At 38.0% G+C, this 20,174-nt stretch overlaps 1 protein-coding gene across 7 annotated transcripts in view; it reads right to left on the reverse strand.

The window, feature by feature from the left end:
- Nucleotides 1-20,174, reverse strand: part of LOC126293313 (angiotensin-converting enzyme-like) — a 270,653-nt gene that overhangs the window by 12,720 nt on the left and 237,759 nt on the right. For 4 of the 7 annotated variants that reach the window (XM_049986453.1, XM_049986456.1, XM_049986455.1 and 1 more), the window contains 3 exons: nucleotides 19,672-19,769; nucleotides 19,272-19,441; nucleotides 7,886-8,010 (listed from right to left, as the gene is read on the reverse strand). In XM_049986453.1, the coding sequence (XP_049842410.1) occupies nucleotides 7,886-8,010; nucleotides 19,272-19,441; nucleotides 19,672-19,769 (393 nt within the window). Of the gene's footprint in view, nucleotides 1-3,210; nucleotides 3,336-7,885; nucleotides 8,011-19,271; nucleotides 19,442-19,671; nucleotides 19,770-20,174 lie in introns of all 7 variants that reach the window. The other 3 variants (XM_049986454.1, XM_049986458.1, XM_049986457.1) reach the window with 1 other exon arrangement.

The raw sequence follows: 20,174 nt of genomic DNA on the forward strand, positions 1-20,174 counted from the left end.
TCTATTATTTTTTGTATTACATGGTGGGAAGGGAAGGTTTTTAATTTTTTTTCCGCAAATAGTTTCTTCTATGTCCTAGCTTGTCACTAGACATTTGTTTTTTACTGCCTATGCTGCCAGCTGGTTCTAACTGGATGAGAGTCCCATGTTAAAGCTGAGAATGTTTTTATGTAGAAAAGCTCACAATTTCATCTGTGTCCAGTAGTCAAAGACAGCTTAATGGGAAATTCTTGAATTTCACATAATTTATTGTGTTGAGGGAGTTTACGTATGAGATAAAAACAGTTAGGATCACATTCATCTGAACAGCCATAGAAAGGATGGCAAGTATTGAAACACATCAAAATGTTACAGCATGAACAACCTCTTACTTGAGTAATAACTGGGGAAGATTTCATCATGATGAAAGGTAAATTATCAATAATGACATACTCTCCTATTCCAGTCACCACTGATACATGTTATAGGGTCTCAATACAAACCACTCTGTCCAGATGTTTGTGCAGTTTCCATTGGGATGTGACAAGAGCAACAGTTTTTCTGAGCTGCTGACTGGAGTCACCTTTTTTTATCAATATTTGGTGCCCTGAACACCCAGATTTGGCACATGTTCACTACTATTATTCTCTGCTGCCGATGTCTCACCACAAGGTATGTATGCCATCTCCTGCACGCTGCTGTTCTTGAATCTATCGAATCCTTTTGAGTTTGACATGGCTTCTATATTTTAGTTGGCTCAGCACCACTCAAAACTCTCCCTCCCCTCAAGATTCTTGTTCTGCAGTAGTGGAACATTATTTCCACATTCACAGCAACCATTTAACTAAATTCCTTCCATGTATATATAAAAAAGGAATCAAAGTTCAGAATTTACAACTCGATGACAGTGATGTCATTTGAAATGGTACACAAGCTTCAACTAGACAAAGAGATTGAAGGAAATCAACCACAGCTTTGCCTAATGGAGTTGTCCAGTGTTCAGCTCGAGTCATTGTAGGGATCTCATTATTATTAGGCTGCACAAGGCACTTTTCTCTGTCCTCACAATTAATTTCTCTCTCTCCTTTTTACTCTGCATTTTTCTGAACAATATTGACTATTGTCAGACTATCTTGAACTTAAAGGATCGAGAGATTTTCTCCCAGGGAAAAGCTCTTAATGCCACTATCTGTATGATATTGGTAGGTGCTCTCTTAACCTCACGCACTAGCCACTGCAAACTTTTGACTTCAGTTTTTGTTAATATGTCTGGTATAAATGTGATCATTATTTGGTAGTTTCCAGTCATTATTATTCCTAGCTCGTAAGTGTCAAAATATTTTCCAAAAATTTTTGCATTCAAATGTCCTAAATTTACTTTCTTCTTTTCCTTGTGAATGTCGAGGTTTCAGATTGATATCTAGGAAACTGATGCAATTAATGTTTTGTGCTAGTGCAATGTAAATTTCCTAGGAAGTAAAGTCCTCTTGTTAGCCTTTTTTTATTTTCAATTTGATTTCATCTTTTACAGTGTTGTCATAGGTTTGCAGGGATGCCAAGATATTCAAATTATGGATGCCATGTAAGACCTAAACCATTATGGCAAGACAGAGATTTGAATTTTGAATGCTTATCAAGTATCTTAGCCTCTGCAACACAACACCCAGCAGCTGTTCTCAGTATATTGTAACACCCCAATGTTCTCTTGTACATATTGCTTCAACAAATTACACTGTAATCATTTGCTCTGATTTTAAGTCAGTGCTTCACCTTTGTCAAGCTAACTACGCAGATAATTCCACTATGCACTATACCATATTGAAAATTATCATAAGTAGTAATTCTTTGTAGATAACAGCAAGTATCCTTAGCTGACAAACTTACAAAATGAGTTATCTTACTATAAAACTAATTCATAGAGCAGAGAATGTCCACTGATGATCATAGTGAATTTAACTAATTCTCCTTGAGCAATTCACAGTCACACGGGGGGCAATTGTTTCATTGTCTGATCTTCTCAGACTGCAATGATTCTTATGGGTATTTCCATTTAATGAAATTGTGCATATTTAATTGAGTTTATCTATTATGATACATAGATCCAGTAACAGCATATTCAGTGTAATAGAATTACAATTAGCTGCTGGCAGTCATTTATCAAACATTACTTTATTTTCATGAACTAATTTTTGAACATTTTCAAGCTTCTTTTCAGATTGAGCATCAGGAGTTTACAAGGTCAGACTTGTAGCATGGTGATGCATCCAGTATCATATTACAAGTATGTCAATGTAAATTTAATGGTCGATCTGAGGGGGAACCTGAAAAGCTTCAAAAACTAGTTCGTGGAATTATTTGTGTCTGCCCACTGCTAACTTAAGTTATACATCATTTGTGCCTGTTAACTTTTACCCATTAACAGGATGCCTTCTGGATAAGGGATATCACTTGCCTTTGGTAAAAGTTATGAAAGTTACAGACCATTTTTTGACTGTCATCAAAAAAATAATAAATAACAGCTGCTGTACATATATCATCACTGTTACTATCTAGCAAAAAATAAGTGCACCAAAACAGACATGTTTCTATGATAATCATCTGTAATATGCTCTAATAATTACGATAAGCTCACAGAAGACATTTCAGTTGTTTAGAAAGTGGTAATTTTTAAATGATGATAAGGTAGGAGGAAAAAGGAGACACAAATTAAACAGAAAGAACATGCATAATAGAGACAGGACAAGAAGATGTTTTTCTACTATAATGTGTCACAGTAAGGAATGCAGAAAGACAGAAGTACAAGAACAATACCAACCATAATTTAGTGTAGTAGACAATCATGGAGTTTAAGATTTTCTAATGTTGTGAGGTTCCCCCAAGTTATTTTCAGGTCCTTTGTTTACACAGATTTCCATAGTGCCTTCTTAAACTTAAGTGTTTTTCCCAGAACATGCCTAGTATTCTGCAACAATGAATTCATCAAAATTATTTTCTCAGTCTACTTAATACAAGGCTTGGGACACATCTGACCATATGCAAGATAGCCCATTGCATTGTATTTTGTTAGAAGCAGGCTGCTTGCCCTTCAACAGTTGCTGCTGTATTGATTGCCCAGAAGCTCCACAAAGCTGATTTGTTAATTGTTGTTCAATACCCACACTCACAAACTGTCAGCGCAGTGAGTGTGAGTGGAAAGGCTGCCCGCCGTACAGCTGTTATTACAAGACTCACCGGGGTTGGCACCCGCCTTGTACACGGTTGGTTGGTCCTTGTATTGCAGGTAGTACTGGATGTGGCCCATCTCATGGTGGACCACAAACAACTGTTTCATAGTCACAGTCGTACACTGCTTGATCCTGTGTCACACACAATGTAGCTATATCACCAGATACTGCACAAAACACTGTTTCAGTGTTGTAAGAGAAACACTGGCCTGTTCAGAAATTGCTTATTTTACATACAGCAGCTTTTTGGCAGCCTCTGAGGAAGTAAAGGTAAAAATGCTTTTTCCTATGGCTAGAGCACTACCGTGTATTGTGCAGTGTTCTTTGGTGGTTACATATTAAAGAGAAAGTGTTCTCTTCACTATTAGATTTGTTTAATTTATTCCCTTTGTGTGTAAGTGGCCAAGATATGGTGGCTCTAGTCTCCTCAAGAAAATTTCAAGTGCAAGAAATGCTAAAGAACTGTAAAGTAGATTGTGGATGTCACCGGATGAGAAATGCTATTAAATAGCTTCATTAATTTTACGTCCTTGACATTATTAAATATGTATATTGACCAAGCATTAAAGCAAACATAGGAGAAATTTGGGAAGGAATTGCAGTTCAGCAACAAGAAATAAAAATTTTGAGGTTTGCTCATGACATTGTAATTTAGTCAGATATGGCAAAGGGCATAAAATTCCAGGTGAATAGTGTCTTGAAAGAGGTTATGAGAGGAACATAAATAAAAGTTGAACAATGGGAACAGAGTATAGTCATTTTAAATCAGGTGATGCTGAGGGAATTAGAGGAGGAAATGAGGCACTGAAAGTAGTAGAAGGGTTTGGGCAAAAAAATTTATGATAGTGATTGAAGTAGAGGCTATAAAATACAGACTGGTAATAGCAAGAAAAGCTTTCTTGAAAAAGACATTGATGACAAATTTAAATGTCAGAACTTTTTAAAATCTGGCCTTACACACGTCTTAATGAACAGACACTGTTCTGATGATTACAGCTGTAGTAAATATTATGAAGTGGGTTCTTCGCATTTTGCAAAAATGAATTGACGTCAGCTATTTGTAATATATGAAAATTTGTGCCAGACCATGATTCGAAACCATATTTCTGACTTTTTGTGTGCAGCTGCCTTAACCGATGTTAGCTATCTGAGCACACCCCCAGAATCAACCCAAACTTACACGTGTCATTGAGTCCACAACTCTTACACTTGCACATATCATGATTCCCGCATAGATAGAGAGAAATATTTTATCATCTAATAGCCCATCGAGACTTGGAGACATCATTGACATCTGTGTTTATACGGTGTGTACGAGGATAAGGGTTGTGATTCCATGACATATGGAGATTTGGATTGGTCCTGGAGGTGTGCTCAGACAGCCAAAGTGGTTTGCGAAACAGGGCAGAAATTTTCATGTGTTGCGATCAGCTGGCATCAATCAATTTTGTAATATTTACCACAAATCCATATGTTGATGAGCTAAAATGACAATAAAATATTTGTTGTCCCTATGTGGAAATCAGGAAATATGCACTCGAGTGGATGCTGTGACAGGTGGAAGTTTGGATTGGTTCTGTAGGTATGCTCAGTTAGCTGAAGTGGTTAAAGCAATTGCTCACGATAAGCGGGAAATCTGGATTCAAGCACCAACCCGGCATAAATTAACATGTGTCGGAAACAGCTGTCAACAATCTGGATTTGCAAAATGTGAATCCATTTCGCAATACTTACTGCAGCTGTCAGAACAGTGTCCATTCCTGAAGATGTGCATGCATTGCCACATTCCAAATAAAACAGTTTCCAGGAGAAGGAGTTGGAGAATTAGTGACACTTAAATTTGTATTTGATGTCTTTTTCAAGATGCTGTAGCCAGTCTGTATTTTACATCCTCTGCTTAAGTCATCATCATAAATTTTGCTCCCCAAATAGCAAAACTCACCTACTACTTTCACTGTCTGGTGTCCTAACCAAATTCCCTCAGCATCATCTGATGTGAACTGGCTGTACTCCATCAGCCTTGTTCTACTTTTTTTGCAATGTGGTACTACAGAAGAATATTGAAGTTTATGGGGATGGACTGGAATTAATGAAGAGATTTTGAATTCAACCAGAGAGAGTGAAAAAAAAGACAAAAGAAAGGGATACACTGTTGAAAGAAGAGAGAATCTGATAAGACACATCCTTAAGCATCACGAAACAGTTATTATTTTGGTACTGGATGAAATTATGGGGAGGTGGGAGGGTAACAATTGTAGAGGATGACCAAGGCTTGAGTAGCATGAGTAGTTTCAATAGGCTGGAGGAGCTATGTAGATATGAAGGATAGCCTAGCATGGAGAGTTACATCAGACCATTCTGCAGAACGTTTAGTTCAACAGCAACAATTTACTGCAGCACTGTATGTCATTCTAATCAAAATTGTCTTGCTGGGAACAATCTACTATGTTCAGTAGGAATAATACCTGCCTCCACAGCTGAGGTCACTAATGCACAGCTGCACAGGGGCACTCGACTTTGAAGTAAGTTGGTTTGAATTCAGGTGATGGATGAAATTTTCACAGTCTGTATTTGGCCACCGAGGGGAGGAAATGTGGTGGCATTACGATAAATGTCTCAATCTTTTCAATGATTATTTTGAAAAGTAACAATAAGTGTACAAAACTTTTGGTATTAAAATAATTGTTTTCTATGAACTTGTGTGTTATTTATAGCCTATTGGAGGTTGAAAAAGAAAAATGGCCCTCATACTTTATACAGGTCCAGCTGCACCTGTGAGATGATAATTTGTAGTTTCTAAGAAGTGGCAGTCTTCACTGACTGACAAAAGTCTTCTTGTATGAAGGAACAATTCCGTATGTGTGTAGAGAATGCTTCATTGTTAATAAAGACCTGCGTCTGAAGCTTGGTGCCCTTGGAGGCTACACCGAGTACTAATACGGGTGTTGCAGCATGGGTTGATATCTGCTACTTCAGAATCGCTTACAGTATTGATCTGTAAATGTAATGCTCCATATGCAATGCTGCAATCGTAACTCTTGAGTGAAAAGGTTTTCAGAAATTACTGCAACCAGTCGCCTTTTATGTAGATGTATTTTATTTAACCATGACCGGTTTCGAGCTGCCTAGCAACTCATCATCAGATGGTATATACATTTAGTGCTTTTTTGTACCCATTGTGTGGGTGGTTGAGTATCTGTGGAGATAAATCTTTCTGCAGGTATATATATCTCTTTTAGGACGTATTTTTGAAACCATTGTTGTTCTTGTTTTTCACAATTTCACAAGTTAAAACTTTCTCTAGATGTATATTACTTTTATGAGGCACTATTGGAAACATATATCTTGTTTTTCATAATCATGATTACGAAAAACAAGATATATGTTTCCAACAGTGCCTCATAAAAGTAATATACATCTAGAGAAAGTTTTAACTTGTGAAATTGTGAAAAACAAGAACAACAATGGTTTCAAAAATACGTCCTAAAAGAGATATATATACCTGCAGAAAGATTTATCTCCACAGATACTCAACCACCCACACAATGGGTACAAAAAAGCACTAAATGTATATACCATCTGATGATGAGTTGCTAGGCAGCTCGAAACCGGTCATGGTTAAATAAAATACATCTACATAAAAGGCGACTGGTTGCAGTAATTTCTGAAAACCTTTTCACACCACAGTCGCAGTGTTCCACATCCACAATGGATAAAAGTCTTACTCTTGAGTGAAACGGAAACCTCTAAAATGGTGTACTATTTTTTTTCCAGCAGTATAGAAATCATTGCCACAGGGGGGGGGGGGAGGGGGGGGGGAAAGTGATATATGATTGAGAAGAAGAAGGAAAATAGAACCAACAGGGTTATAATTCTTTTAGCAAAATTTACAAATTCTGGCACTAAGTAACAGTTTTTGTCACCTACACCCTGACAGCTACACAGTCCCTTGAGAAGTGGTGACTAAGCAATCTGATGGATTGCCAAATCCGATTGTGTATTGCAGAAAACATCTCACCTCTATTGCTGCACCATCCTCTGTAATCAACATGTTCTCGTCACAACCAGCACCAGATCCCAAATTTTAATGAGGCTATAGACAACCTTTTAGTTAATTAAACTATCAATTTAGCAATCTGGAAAGCCTATTTAATAACATAGTCCAGGAAAGGAAAACTTAGGGATGTGGTGTTATTATGGTTCATCCTGTGTTCTATGGATTCATTCTGTACAGAAAATCTAAACAAAAGACTTGTTCCTCAAAAAGGTGAGACAGATGTAAACCAGGCACTGAAGGGTGTACACACCTGTACTGTGGCAACAGAAGTTTTGTGAACTCCAAAGCTGCAGCAAGAATCAGTTATATGAAGTCTAGAGAGAAACACAGAAAGAACAAGAACGAGAACAAGAAGAAAATAATTAAAGGGTGACCTATGTGGTACAACTTCTTTCACACCTTCTGATACACAACTCTGCTCCTTACAGAGATCAAACAAGAGCACTTAACTTACCTGGATATGAACACATTTTTTACAACTTTGCTGATTCCCACAAAGCTTTCTAAACTAATATGTAAGTTGCTACTGAATGGTTGCAGAGACAGAGAGGATGTGTTTTCACAGGAAGTTCCCAACTAAAGAAGCAACAGTTTCGCAGAGCTACAGGACAGTGGCTCTGTTTACCTGGATTGGCACCTTCCTTGTAGATGAATGGCTGGTCCTTGTACTGCAAGAAATACTGGATGTGGCCCATCTCGTGATGTGCTGTGAACAGGTCTTCCATGTTGACTGCAGTGCACTGTTTGATCCTGCAGAGGTCATTTGGGGCAAAGAACAAAGTGCATTGCATGTTAGTAAACAATCAACAGTTAGCTCAGTGAGTGACCCAGACTGAAAGCAAAAATGTTGAAAACAGGACGGCCAACTCAGGTTCCTTGGAGAGCAGTCCATACAGTTAGTGAAGAATGGTTATTCTAGTTTTCTAGATCAGTGAAATATTTAACTCCAGTAGCTAATAGTATGGAGTATGTACCTTGTATTAAAAATCAGTTAAAATGACACATAAAAAGCTTAATACTTGTGATAGCAAACCACACTCATTCTGTATCACATTTTCAGGTTGTTGACTCCCAAAATTGTGAATAACCAATTTATCCCATGAAACAAATTTAATTTGAAAGCCATTAATTTATTATACACATAAAAAGCTTAATACTTGTGATAGCAAACCACACTCATTCTGTATCACATTTTCAGGTTGTTGACTCCCAAAACTGTGAATAACCAATTTATCCCATGAAACAAATTTAATTTGAAAGCCATTAATTTATTATGTATATGATGCATACAAAATTCAGTAATAATTAAATGGTGGAATGGAATCAATTACAATATGATATACAAGTAGCCAAAGGTGAAACTATGGAGGGTAGTTACATAAAAAGTGCTTATTTGTTCTTCAAATATTCTAACAAGGTAGTAGAGCCTTTGAGAGCCATTGAAGACACTGTGACAGAAACAGAAAATAGGAAAAATTTTATTCACTTTACATTCAGATTTTTAATTCATTTCACAACTAATGGGTTCCTATCCCATTTTGCTACATATTAATTATATGTCCACCATTTAGTAGTACTAAAACCCTTCCTTGGATATTTTTGTATACACTAACATATTGGGTGGTTATAATTAAAGTGCAGATACTCATACAGGTCCAGTGCAGGCTGCAATTATCATAAGACTGAAACTTGGTGGATGTGCTAATGTAGAACCAATTTACACTGAAAGAATTAGTTCCAATTATGGCCACCAGATACAAATCTGGTACTGTACAGTATCTCGTCAATATCTCCGGTGCACATATTGAACAAATTGTGTAAGTGGTAGTTAATAATAATATCCACATTATGCCTATCACACTTGTTTGACCTTTTCTTCCCACACCTGTTCTTTATCTGTTAGATACTGAAACATGTCTGTACTATCAAAGAGATAGAGGGGCTGGCCAGTACTTACCTCAGCTCAGTACAGCCGATAGAAACACAAAAAACAACCGAAAATTTAAGTTCCTAGCTTTCGGAATAAATGTTCCTTCATCAGGGAGGAGAGAGTGGAAAGAAAGGGAAGAAGGGAAAGTGGATTTAGTTACTCACAACCCAGGTTATGAAGCAACAGGGAAAGGAAAACAGGGAAGGTAGCAAGGATGGAGGCATGGTTGTCAGAGGAAAGCCAAAGATATTCTACTGTAGGTACTGTGCCAGCTTCAAACCAAAGAGGATGCATACAGAAGTAAAGAGGTGTACAGTATAAAGATGTAGGATGAAAAGATGCATGAATGGCTAAAGAGGAAAGGGAAAGAGGAGAAGACTGAAAAGTAAATGGGAGTGAGGTTGTTTAACGTAGGTTCAGTCCAGGGAGATGGCGGGGTGAAAGGATGTGCTGGAGTGCAAGTTCCCATCTCCGCAGTTCAGAGGGACTGGTGTTGGGTGGGAGAAGCCAAATGGCACATACGGTGTAGCAGGTTCCTAGGTCCCTAGAATTATGCTGGAGGGCATGCTCCGCTACTGGGTATTGGACATCTCCTAGGCGGACAGTTCGTCTGTGTCCGTTCATGCGCTCAGCCAGTTTAATTGTTGTCATACCAATGTAAAAGGCTGTGCAGTGCAGGCATGTCAGCTGATAAATGATATGTGTAGTTTCACACGTGGCCCTGCCTTGAATTGTGTATGTGTACCTTTCTTGTCACCATAGATGCTACATCCCTTTACACAAACATCCCACACACCCATGGTCTCTCTGCCCTTGAGCACTACCTCTCCCAACGCCCACCCGAAGATCTTCCAAAAACCTCGTTCCTTATCACACTTACCAACTTCATCCTCACCCATAATTACTTCACTTTTGAAGGCCAGACCTACAAACAAATCAGGGGAACTGCCATGGGAACCAGGATGGCTCCGTCCTATGCCAACCTCTTCATGGGCCGCATGGAGGAGGCTTTCCTAAAGACCCAACAGCTGCTTCCCCTGACCTGGTATAGGTTTATAGATGAGATCTTTGTGGTCTGGACTCATGGTGAAGAAACACTACTTAATTTCCTCCATAACCTCAAGTCCTTTTCGAATCTGAATTTCACCTGGTCCTTCTCCAAAACCCAAGCCACCTTCCTGGATGTTGACCTTCATCTTGTTGAAGCTCACATCCATACCTCTGTCCATATCAAACCCACCAACAAACAACAGTACCTTCACTTTGATAGCTGCCATCCATTCCACATCAAACACTCCCTTCCCTACAGCCTAGGTATTTGTGGCAACCATATCTGCTCCAGTGACGAATCCCTCAACAATTACACCAATAACCTGACCAGTGCTTTCCTCTCCCACAACTATCCTGCAGACCTTGTCCACAAACAGATCTCCTGAGCAATACATTCCTCCCCGTCCAACAACAATATTCCTACCCTCAGACCACACAGAAGCATCCCCCTTGTCACCCAATATTATCCTGGCCTCGAATACATCAATAAATTACTCCTCCAGGGATATGACTTTCTCAAGTCAACCCCTGAAATGGGATCATCCCTTGACAAAATTCTCCCTACACCACCCAGAGTTGCCTTTCATCGTCTCCCTAACCTCCGTAACATCCTTGTTAAACTCTACAATATTCCCAGACTACCTTCTCTACCCAGCGGTTCCTACCCCTGTAACCGACCCCGCTGCAAAACCTGCCCCATGCATCCCCCCACAACCACCTACTCCAGCCCCGCTACTGGTAAAACATACACAATTCAAGGCAGGGCAACGTGTGAAACTACACATGCCATTTATCAGCTGACATGCCTTCACTGCACAGCCTTTTACATTGGTATGACAACAACTAAACTGGCTGAGCGCATGAAAGGACACAGACGAACTGTCCGCCTAGGAGATGTCCAATACCCAGTAGCGGAGCATGCCCTCCAGCATAATTCTAGGGACCTAGGAACCTGCTACACCGTATGTGCCATTTGGCTTCTCCCACCCAACACCAGTCCCTCTGAACTGCGGAGATGGGAACTTGCACTCCAGCACATCCTTTCATCCCGCCATCCCCCTGGACTGAACCTACGTTAAACAACCTCACTCCCATTTACTTTTCAGTCTTCTCCTCTTTCCCTTTCCTCTTTAGCCATTCATGCATCTTTTCATCCTACATCTTTATACTATACACCTCTTTACTTCTGTATGCATCCTCTTTGGTTTGAAGCTGGCACAGTACCTACAGTAGAATATCTTTGGCTTTCCTCTGACAACCATGCCTCCATCCTTGCTACCTTCCCTGTTTTCCTTTCCCTGTTGCTTCATAACCTGGGTTGTGAGTAACTAAATCCACTTTCCCTTCTTCCCTTTCTTTCCCCTCTCTCCTCCCTGATGAAGGAACATTTATTCCGAAAGCTAGGAACTTAAATTTTCGGTTGTTTTTTGTGTTTCTATCGGCTGTACTGAGCTGAGGTAAGTACTGGCCAGCCCCTCTATCTCTTTGTTATTAATTGTTTCACATCTTTATATGAGATTTTCCATTAATTAGTTAAACATGTCTGTACGTCGTTCTTGCATTCGCAGTGCCAGATTCGCACGCACCTGGTGGCCAAAATTGGAACTAAGTTTTTTCCAGTGTAAATCGGTTCTCCATTAACGCATTAGCATATCTATCAAGTTTTGCTGCCATGATAGTTACAGATACACTGTACCTCTGTAAGTACCTGCACTTTAATTATAACAACCCAGTATTAAGATGTTCTGGATTTTTGGTTGGTTAAAGACATCAGCCTTCTGGCATATTTTATCACAGAAGGTGTAAAATAGTCCCCACTTTGCAAACATGTGAAGGATTAATGAACACAGTGTGAACATTCAGGATGACATACCCTACTTTTATGCAGGTATAGTGTCATCAAAGCACGAAATGTAGTAAAAATGTTCAGCTGCACCTGCTAGATTCAGATGTGCGTTATTAGTATCAAGCCATGCTTTAGTGCAGGAAATAAAAGTGCTAACTAGTTTTGTGATATATTTTTCTGGACAGGTGACTGTACCTCAATGCAATGCCCACAGCTTACGGAGAATGTGGATCACTTAACCCTACCACATTCAGATGGTTCAGAGTATCCTGTACGGGTAGCTCCAGCCTCAATGAAGCTCTCCATCCATGTCAACCTCCTTCATTGGTTGCCGAAGAGAATGCTGCTGCCTTATGTGAATATTTTTAAGGTAGTGATGATACTGAGAAATTACATAACATGCTCTCTAGCTGCTTTTTTCTGCTTCAATGTCATATTACTTACATGGCCAACACTTAACGGCGTGACCTTCTTAGTTACTTCCAGTACTGTATACTAGAAAAGATGAACTAAACAAAATGAGTAAAAAGAAAACCATAAAATGGTATTACAAGAGCTAATGAAGGAAGAACACTATGTTATTACTCCTAGAGGAAACATTTTGGCTTAGGCACTGAAGCATCTTCAGAATATACATTTTCAGGGCCATGCTTAAGAATTAACATTTTGTTATTTCAGTGCACAATTCTCTACTATAAAGTTTGAGGACATGGAGTACTTTTTATGGTGCTGAATACTAAGATATCTTTCGAACCCATTTGCAAATAGTGACGGAAAAGAATGGCTATTTATATGCCTCTGTGTGCGCTGTTGTTTGTTTAACTGTACTTTCACGGTGTGTGTGGTAACGGCATAGAGCAGACTCTGAGTAATTCAAAATTCGAGAGTCCTCCGAAAAAGTTCATATAACAGAGTGCCATGTAATGAAAGTATGACTGATCATGGGGGATTCAAGAAATACCCGTAGTCGATGTACGAGTACCCAGTACAAAAAAGCTTAAAAATAAATCAATGATGTTTTCTGTTTCAGTGACCTACAATGTGCTTGGGCAAACACACTTTCTGTTGTGTTGGATGCCAAAAATACATCATCGTCCACTTCCATTTTAAAAATATATATGCGAAATGTCTCCTGTGATGACTTGGCCTTTTCTGGTGTCACAGATGGAATTGGCTCTACTTCATCTTCTTCTCCTACTGCTTTCCACATAATCATTAAAATGTGTTAAACCATCAAATGTCATATTTTTTCTTAAATTAGGACACTAGCCCTGCTTAAATAGTTTTACTTCTTTGTAGTCATTTTCAAAACTTATTTTTGTATTGCAGTGTGTTATTTATTGCTGATGAACAATTGAATAGCAAAACAAGTTGAATGTGGACATAATGTATTAGATAGCCACTGGCCATGAATTACAGAATATTTGTGGGTAGTATATTGTAACAATGACTTCTATACGAAGAATTTTTGATTTATTGAGGTTTCTTTTTTAAAGACAAGAAAAATATTTTGAACTACCCATATTCAGATTGCAGAGGTCTACTGCTTATGAGACTGGAGAATATCTACAGATTCTGCCATGAAGGGCCGTTCTTGTAATCTTCTAGGAAGGTGATCATGAGATACAATGAGTCTTTCTTTGAGTGTGAACTAATGGTCCAGTAGATCACCCTCCTTTATATAAGCTCAATTTTGCTGTCAATTTGACCTAATATGGATTCTACACTCTTTAAGAGGATTCAAAAATAAAATATACATTTTTTTATGTTATCTTTTCATATAGACGCATCACTTCTCAGTACACTGTCAATAAAAGTGAACCTTGCCTCATAGCTAAAGCAGAGCTCACAAAATTCCCACAGCACCATATCATGAGTGTATGTGCATGTGTGTTTTTATCGCATGGTAATGTGGTCTCTCTGAATTGCTAGCAACATAGGATCCCTGCAGGTTCTTCCATTTCTGTCTATCTTGAGCATCCCACTGTCAATTCAGTCTAAATGTCTTTCTGAAGTCTCTGTCCCATCTATCCAGTGATCTTCCCTTTGGTCATTTTTTGCTACATTGGGCCCCAATCTAAACTTGTCTTGACCACTTGCCATCTTTCCTTCGAGCAACATGACACGCCCAATGCCATTTTGAGGTATTCTTCCTTTCGATTGTGCCACCAACCTTCGTTGTTCATCTGATATCAACTGTTTTCTTTTTTCTGTCTTTCTTTGCATAGCCTAACACTGATCTTTCCTTTCTTTGTTGGGTTACTATTAGCTTACCAACAATAAATTCATTTAATGTCCAATTCTTACACCTGTTAGTTATTATTGGCAGTAAACATTGGTCAAAAACTGTTTTCTACAGCCCAGTTGACATCTTAGACTTCAAAAATGAAAAGTATCTTCCATAAGCTTGCTAGCATAATTTAATATATCAAGGTATTTCCAGTTTTTGGTCTCCTTTCATATTTACAACTCATCTCAGATAGACATATTCTGTGATCCTTAGCAGATGCAGACATTCAACAGCTATTTCCCTCTGGTGGCCATTTATTCATTGTGATCTCAGTTTCATAATTTTTCACTTTTAGATCAACTTCAGAGCAGAATAACACAAGTTTGCTAACTAATTAGTTTCAGGTTAGATTTGTCTTTTAAAAGTTGCTGAATAATTCACTTTATTCAAAGGCAAGTTTCTGTCCATTTTCACCATACACAAACAGTTTTACAACTTAAATAATATATATACAAACACCAACTTTAATCAGAAAATATCTTTAATGTAAATCACGCACAGTGATAGTTTAGATCTTAAATGCTCCTCAAAAAATATAAGCATATACAATTGTAATGTCTTTAGACAATCCCACAGGCTTCAAAATGTCTTCATACATTATTTAAAATAACCACATTTAAACTAAATATGTTTTGTAAGAAGTATGTATGCACTTATCTTAGACCACGAATGGTCATGCTCATTTAACTAATAGTGGAGACACCACTCTCTTCCGATGAAGTAAGATGATAGTTTATGCCAGGCATGGGCAGCCTTTTTGGTTCATGGCGAAATTCACACATTTACTTAAGCTCCCAGGCCCCCTTATCAAGTGAAATGATGGGAGTGCTCGTAGTACATCAGGTCAAAACTATAGTGTCCATGATATTAAAGTTTATAAGCTAATGCACTAGTATAAATGACACGCCTTTCTTGACACACAATATCAATAAACTATGCCATCTTCAGAAGTTTACATTTATTTACATGTCATTAACATTGTTTCTTTACTGACAATGTTTAAAATGTCTGTCTTAAAACAATTCCATTGCAAAATTCTATCACAAATTTCCTCTGTGGATTAGAGGGGGGTGAAAAAAAAAACGCTGGCTCTCCACCCTAAAGTTTAGTTAGTTGCTTGGTTTTTCATCTACTAAAGTTTAATATAGTTTCTTGTTTCTGAGATTAGCCAGTTTTTATGTTTGGTGATAGGTACCAGAACAGATGAAAAAATAAAGCTGTAATTCTAAGATGTGGTCAAACTTTACGCTTTCAATTATTACAGTGACAGATAAATAGCACATCTATCCTGTAAGGACAGAAGAACATTAATATTCATATACTGTTAAGTAATATGCGAGAGATTGTATGTAGGGAAGAAAAAGCTGCAAGCTAGGCTGACGGTATGCAAAATTAACTACAAATTTTGAATCAGGCCAGTGCTATTTTTTTAACATCATGAAAGTATATATTTGACATATTTCTGAATATACTGCAAAATATGTAAATTAATAACACATCTAACAGTATCAGTATTAACAGCAAGTATGTCTTATATTACATAATTTATGTATACCTTTCCACTGCTTACTTGCATGGTACATGATATCTATCTATCTATCTCTCTCTCTCTCTCTCTCTCTCTCTCTCTCTCTCTCTCTCTCTCTCTCTCTCACACACACACACACACACACACACACACAGAGAGAGATGTGGCAAACACAAGGAAAGGGCATTCTGGGCAGTAGCTGAGAAAAGGGAAAAAGTAAATGTAATGTTTAACTTCTGATGTAACCTACTAGGTTTTCTTATCATGACTGATGATTCAATGAGAAGTGTTCTATCAGGCATTCAACAGTGTCAGTGATTCATAAGCACATCAGTAATTATTACCAGATGTTAAGACCATGACATTTCTGTGTGCTTTAGAAGATCCCTGTGTGATTCAAATGGAGTTTGGTGGTGAAAGATCTTCACAAATATCTGTGACTGTATAGCAGACACTACAGTTTGTGTTATTGTTGTCAGTATGCAATCAGCTAAGGAGAAAACTACTTTTACCTGCAGATAAGGCCTGCAGTGACTGCCAATGTTGATACTGAACACTCTGCTCTGTTGGTGTTGCGCTGATGTTGGATTTCTCAAAACTGGATTAAAGTTTATAAGCTAATGCACTCCCCCCTCCCATGCCAATTTAATGCTGTAATAAAGTTTTGTTGGGGAGGGTGATGAATGATTGTGTCGGGTTGCATGGGGGTGGGGGGGAGGTGACCAGCTATGAGAGTGGATCATCAAGTACCCATGTTTTTGGGCAGATGTAACTGTTAATGAAATTTGGCGCTATCGTCAAATGCCACTGACTGTCGGATGTGGTTTAGACAAAACTGACATTGATTCACAGGTTGCTGTGGATCTGATACCTGCTTCAGTAAGTTGTGCTACATTGTTTTCACAAAGATCTAAAAAGTGCAGTATTGTTCAATGACTCACTATTTTGTTTTTGGATGTGAAAATGTGTGAGGAAAGTGATAGCTGCACAGAACTGAAGATGACAGCTCAGTAGAGAAAGAGATAGTAAATTACCACATCATGGCATGCCACAAGGCAGTACTGTTACTAGAGAAGATCATCACAGCCTCCAAACTCACTCATAGGCTGCCGTGTGGCATTCTCACAGCCACAAAATTCACTCTTGTGAGACTTAGACACTTGAGTGCCTATTGTCAGAGTGGTACAGTGACGAAGGAGCACTTTCTACCAATGTTAGCAGATGTTCTAGTAGACATACCTGGAATAAGCTGGAATTGTTACAGCTGGGATAATTCCAAGCTACTAGTTGTTTATAATTTTATTAGTAATTTGTTTAATTTCATATTCAATTGATGAAGTACTCCAGACACTGTTACCAAATTTCATTGACGGTTCCCTTGCTCATGTATACAACTAGCTAAAATATTACTGTTTAAGTTTTATTTTCATACCTTTTTTTAGTTTCTGATAGTGTAATCCAATTACTAAGACTGATGCATCCCTTTCACTCATTCTCTGATTTGAGTTATCTCAGTTCCACATACAATAAAAAGTTCTGTCACAAATGAGATTTCAGGAATATCACCACATGCCATAGTACATAAAACATTTTTTAGGAATGGAATTAGAATGATTGTATAGCACTGATGGCAGGGAGAGCCCAGCTAGCATAATTCGGCTGCTGAGTTGCAGGTCTTTTCAGATGACACCACACTGGGTGACTTGCTTGTCGATGACGACGAAATGATGGTAAGTAAAACACCAGTCCCCAAGAGGAGAAAATCTCTGACTCAGTCAGGAATCGAACCCAGGCCCACTGCATGGGAGTCAGACGCATTGACTACTCAGCTAAGGAGGCTTATTTACTGAAGGAAGTGTTGACCAAGTTTCAGCTTGGGACCATTGTGCAAATAATAATCATTATATTTTCCACAGTGCTTTTCTCTTGCCCTCTAGGTTTGAAAATTTTCCTTTAGTATTTTAAAGAGGTAAGAGAATAATAATGGAGCTATACTTGACAGAACAATTGTTTATTAGTGCTGTTTTTAATACCCAATAGTAGCTGAAATAAATATTATTATTTTTTCCAATGAACTATCATGAACTTATTTTGTAAACTGAGCATAACTGTAACACACAGAGTTTTGCTTCTAGACACATGCTAAACAAAGAAATATGTGACCATTCTCTGACATTGATGTTTCTAAGCAAGAAAAATGCAAAAATCAAAATACTATGATGGTGAAATACTGTACTCATTAAACATGTACTTAACACACAAGCAGTTTTTAATCAGAGATTATTCATTTTCACACTATGCCAGTTTCCCTTCTGTTAAAAACTGAGTGAGTTGTCTCACTCTTGAGCACCTGTGGTCGAGCCATGCGTTACTCGCTACTTCACTCCTCAGCAGCTGCAAATCTCCCGTGTAATGAGAGGGCTTAATGTGTATGCTGACCACCACTATATACTACTGATGATGATGATATATACTTCACAGAGATTAGAAATGCAGGGAGAAAGAAAATTTTCTAAATTCTGCTGCTGTCTTTCTGAATCTTCACATCCTCCCCCGTATAAAGCTAGACTCCATATGTACCATTTGACCACAAACAAACATTGTAATTTTTGAATATTTTTGTGTTCAAATATATTAAAAACATCTGACAGAAACCAAATGCTGGCAGCTCTATCCATCTATTTGAACTTCCCGCACTTCCTGTCCAACTGGAACGAGTAGACTCCAAAATAAATGATGCAAAGTTTCCATGTCTGGAAAATCCAGTTCTTTTCTACAAGTATGGTTATGGCAAATGAGAGGTTTCCTCATTCTGAGTAAGAGAGTAAAATTGCACATTGAAAAAAGGACATTTTAGATGAGAAAGACACCTAGGAGAGAGTGGTAGACAAGAAAACTTCATGTAGGGTAAACTCATTCCTAGAGGCTAGTTTTATATTTATTTATCTGGTCCCATGGGACTGCCACTTGAGCCATAGCTACTTGGTTATGGGATGAGTCAGTACGCAGTTTACAGAATGCTAATTAGAAAAACATAAAAAACTGTGGAGTACATGAATAAATAACATCTTACAGAGAAACGTTCTCAAGTACTAAAGGGAACTCCTGAACAGAACAGAAGAAGTAAGCAAGGAGACAACTTTTCAACTTAGATTTGACAACTTGGAAAATGATCATTTAGTCTTTTTCAATTCAGCAGGTATCCCGCAGTACAGCTATGTTGCAATGAATAAAATGCCGTATCATTTTCAATTCCCTTATTTGAATTTGTTTTCTCACACTGTAGCTGGGATCTGACCTCTAGCCACAGTTCAGCAACATATCAGATACATTCTTAACCTAAGACATTGCCTTGTAAATTTCTCACCTGAAATCCTTGGAATCATAGAAATCCCATGCTGAGGCATGGCATATCAACTCCCTCCCTTCTGGCTTTTCAAGAATGGAGTTCTTCCAGAATGTTTCTGGCATTGCACTAAGGTTGAGTGAAACAAAGAATTCTTCTGACAGCTTGAACATTCTTAGAGGAGTGTAGCCCTAAAATTTAAATCACTTTAATTATTTTACAGTTTCAAAAAGTTGCATGATGCAACTCAAACAAATGTTCCTTGTTTTTGTAGTACATATTCTTTAGAAACTTATAAATAAGAAAGTGAACGTACATGGCAGCAAATCTGCAGATAACCCACATTTCATGTGTATTTACTGACATATATGGTACAACAAAATAAAATACAACAAATTTTATGAAAAATACAGTAGCCCACCTGTTTAACCATTTCTTCTGTTACATCAATGTTCTGCTTTCCAGGGAAGGGAACTGAGATGTCAAAAATGTTATTCCATGTCTGAGCCCACATGTTACCTGTGGATAGAAATCAGTGGTTAGTACATTTTTGTCTGTATGGGGTGGAGACCAAAACTGCAACAAAGTAAAGGGGGCAAAATAAATACATGTGTCTATAAATGAAATGACAATGAGGATTTAACACACTGTCCCCAAAAAGATAGAAATGGAGATTATTGTTCTGTTAGATTACTGAGAAAGAAATCTGCCACTGCGTTCCTGTTATTTCAAGCTTCATACAAGTCTTTACTGTCAATACCTCCAGCTTTATCTGTGTGTATGGTATATCCTCCTACATCTTAATCTTTCCACACTTAATCTCAATTCTTAGTTTTGTCTTTGTCTTCAGTTTCAGTTTTTGTTGCTACCCATACCACAATCAGAGAAATAATGGTAATAATAATAATAATAATTAAGAAACAG

Source organism: Schistocerca gregaria, chromosome 10, assembly GCF_023897955.1.
Source record: "Schistocerca gregaria isolate iqSchGreg1 chromosome 10, iqSchGreg1.2, whole genome shotgun sequence".
Taxonomy (NCBI): Eukaryota; Metazoa; Arthropoda; class Insecta; order Orthoptera; family Acrididae; genus Schistocerca; species Schistocerca gregaria.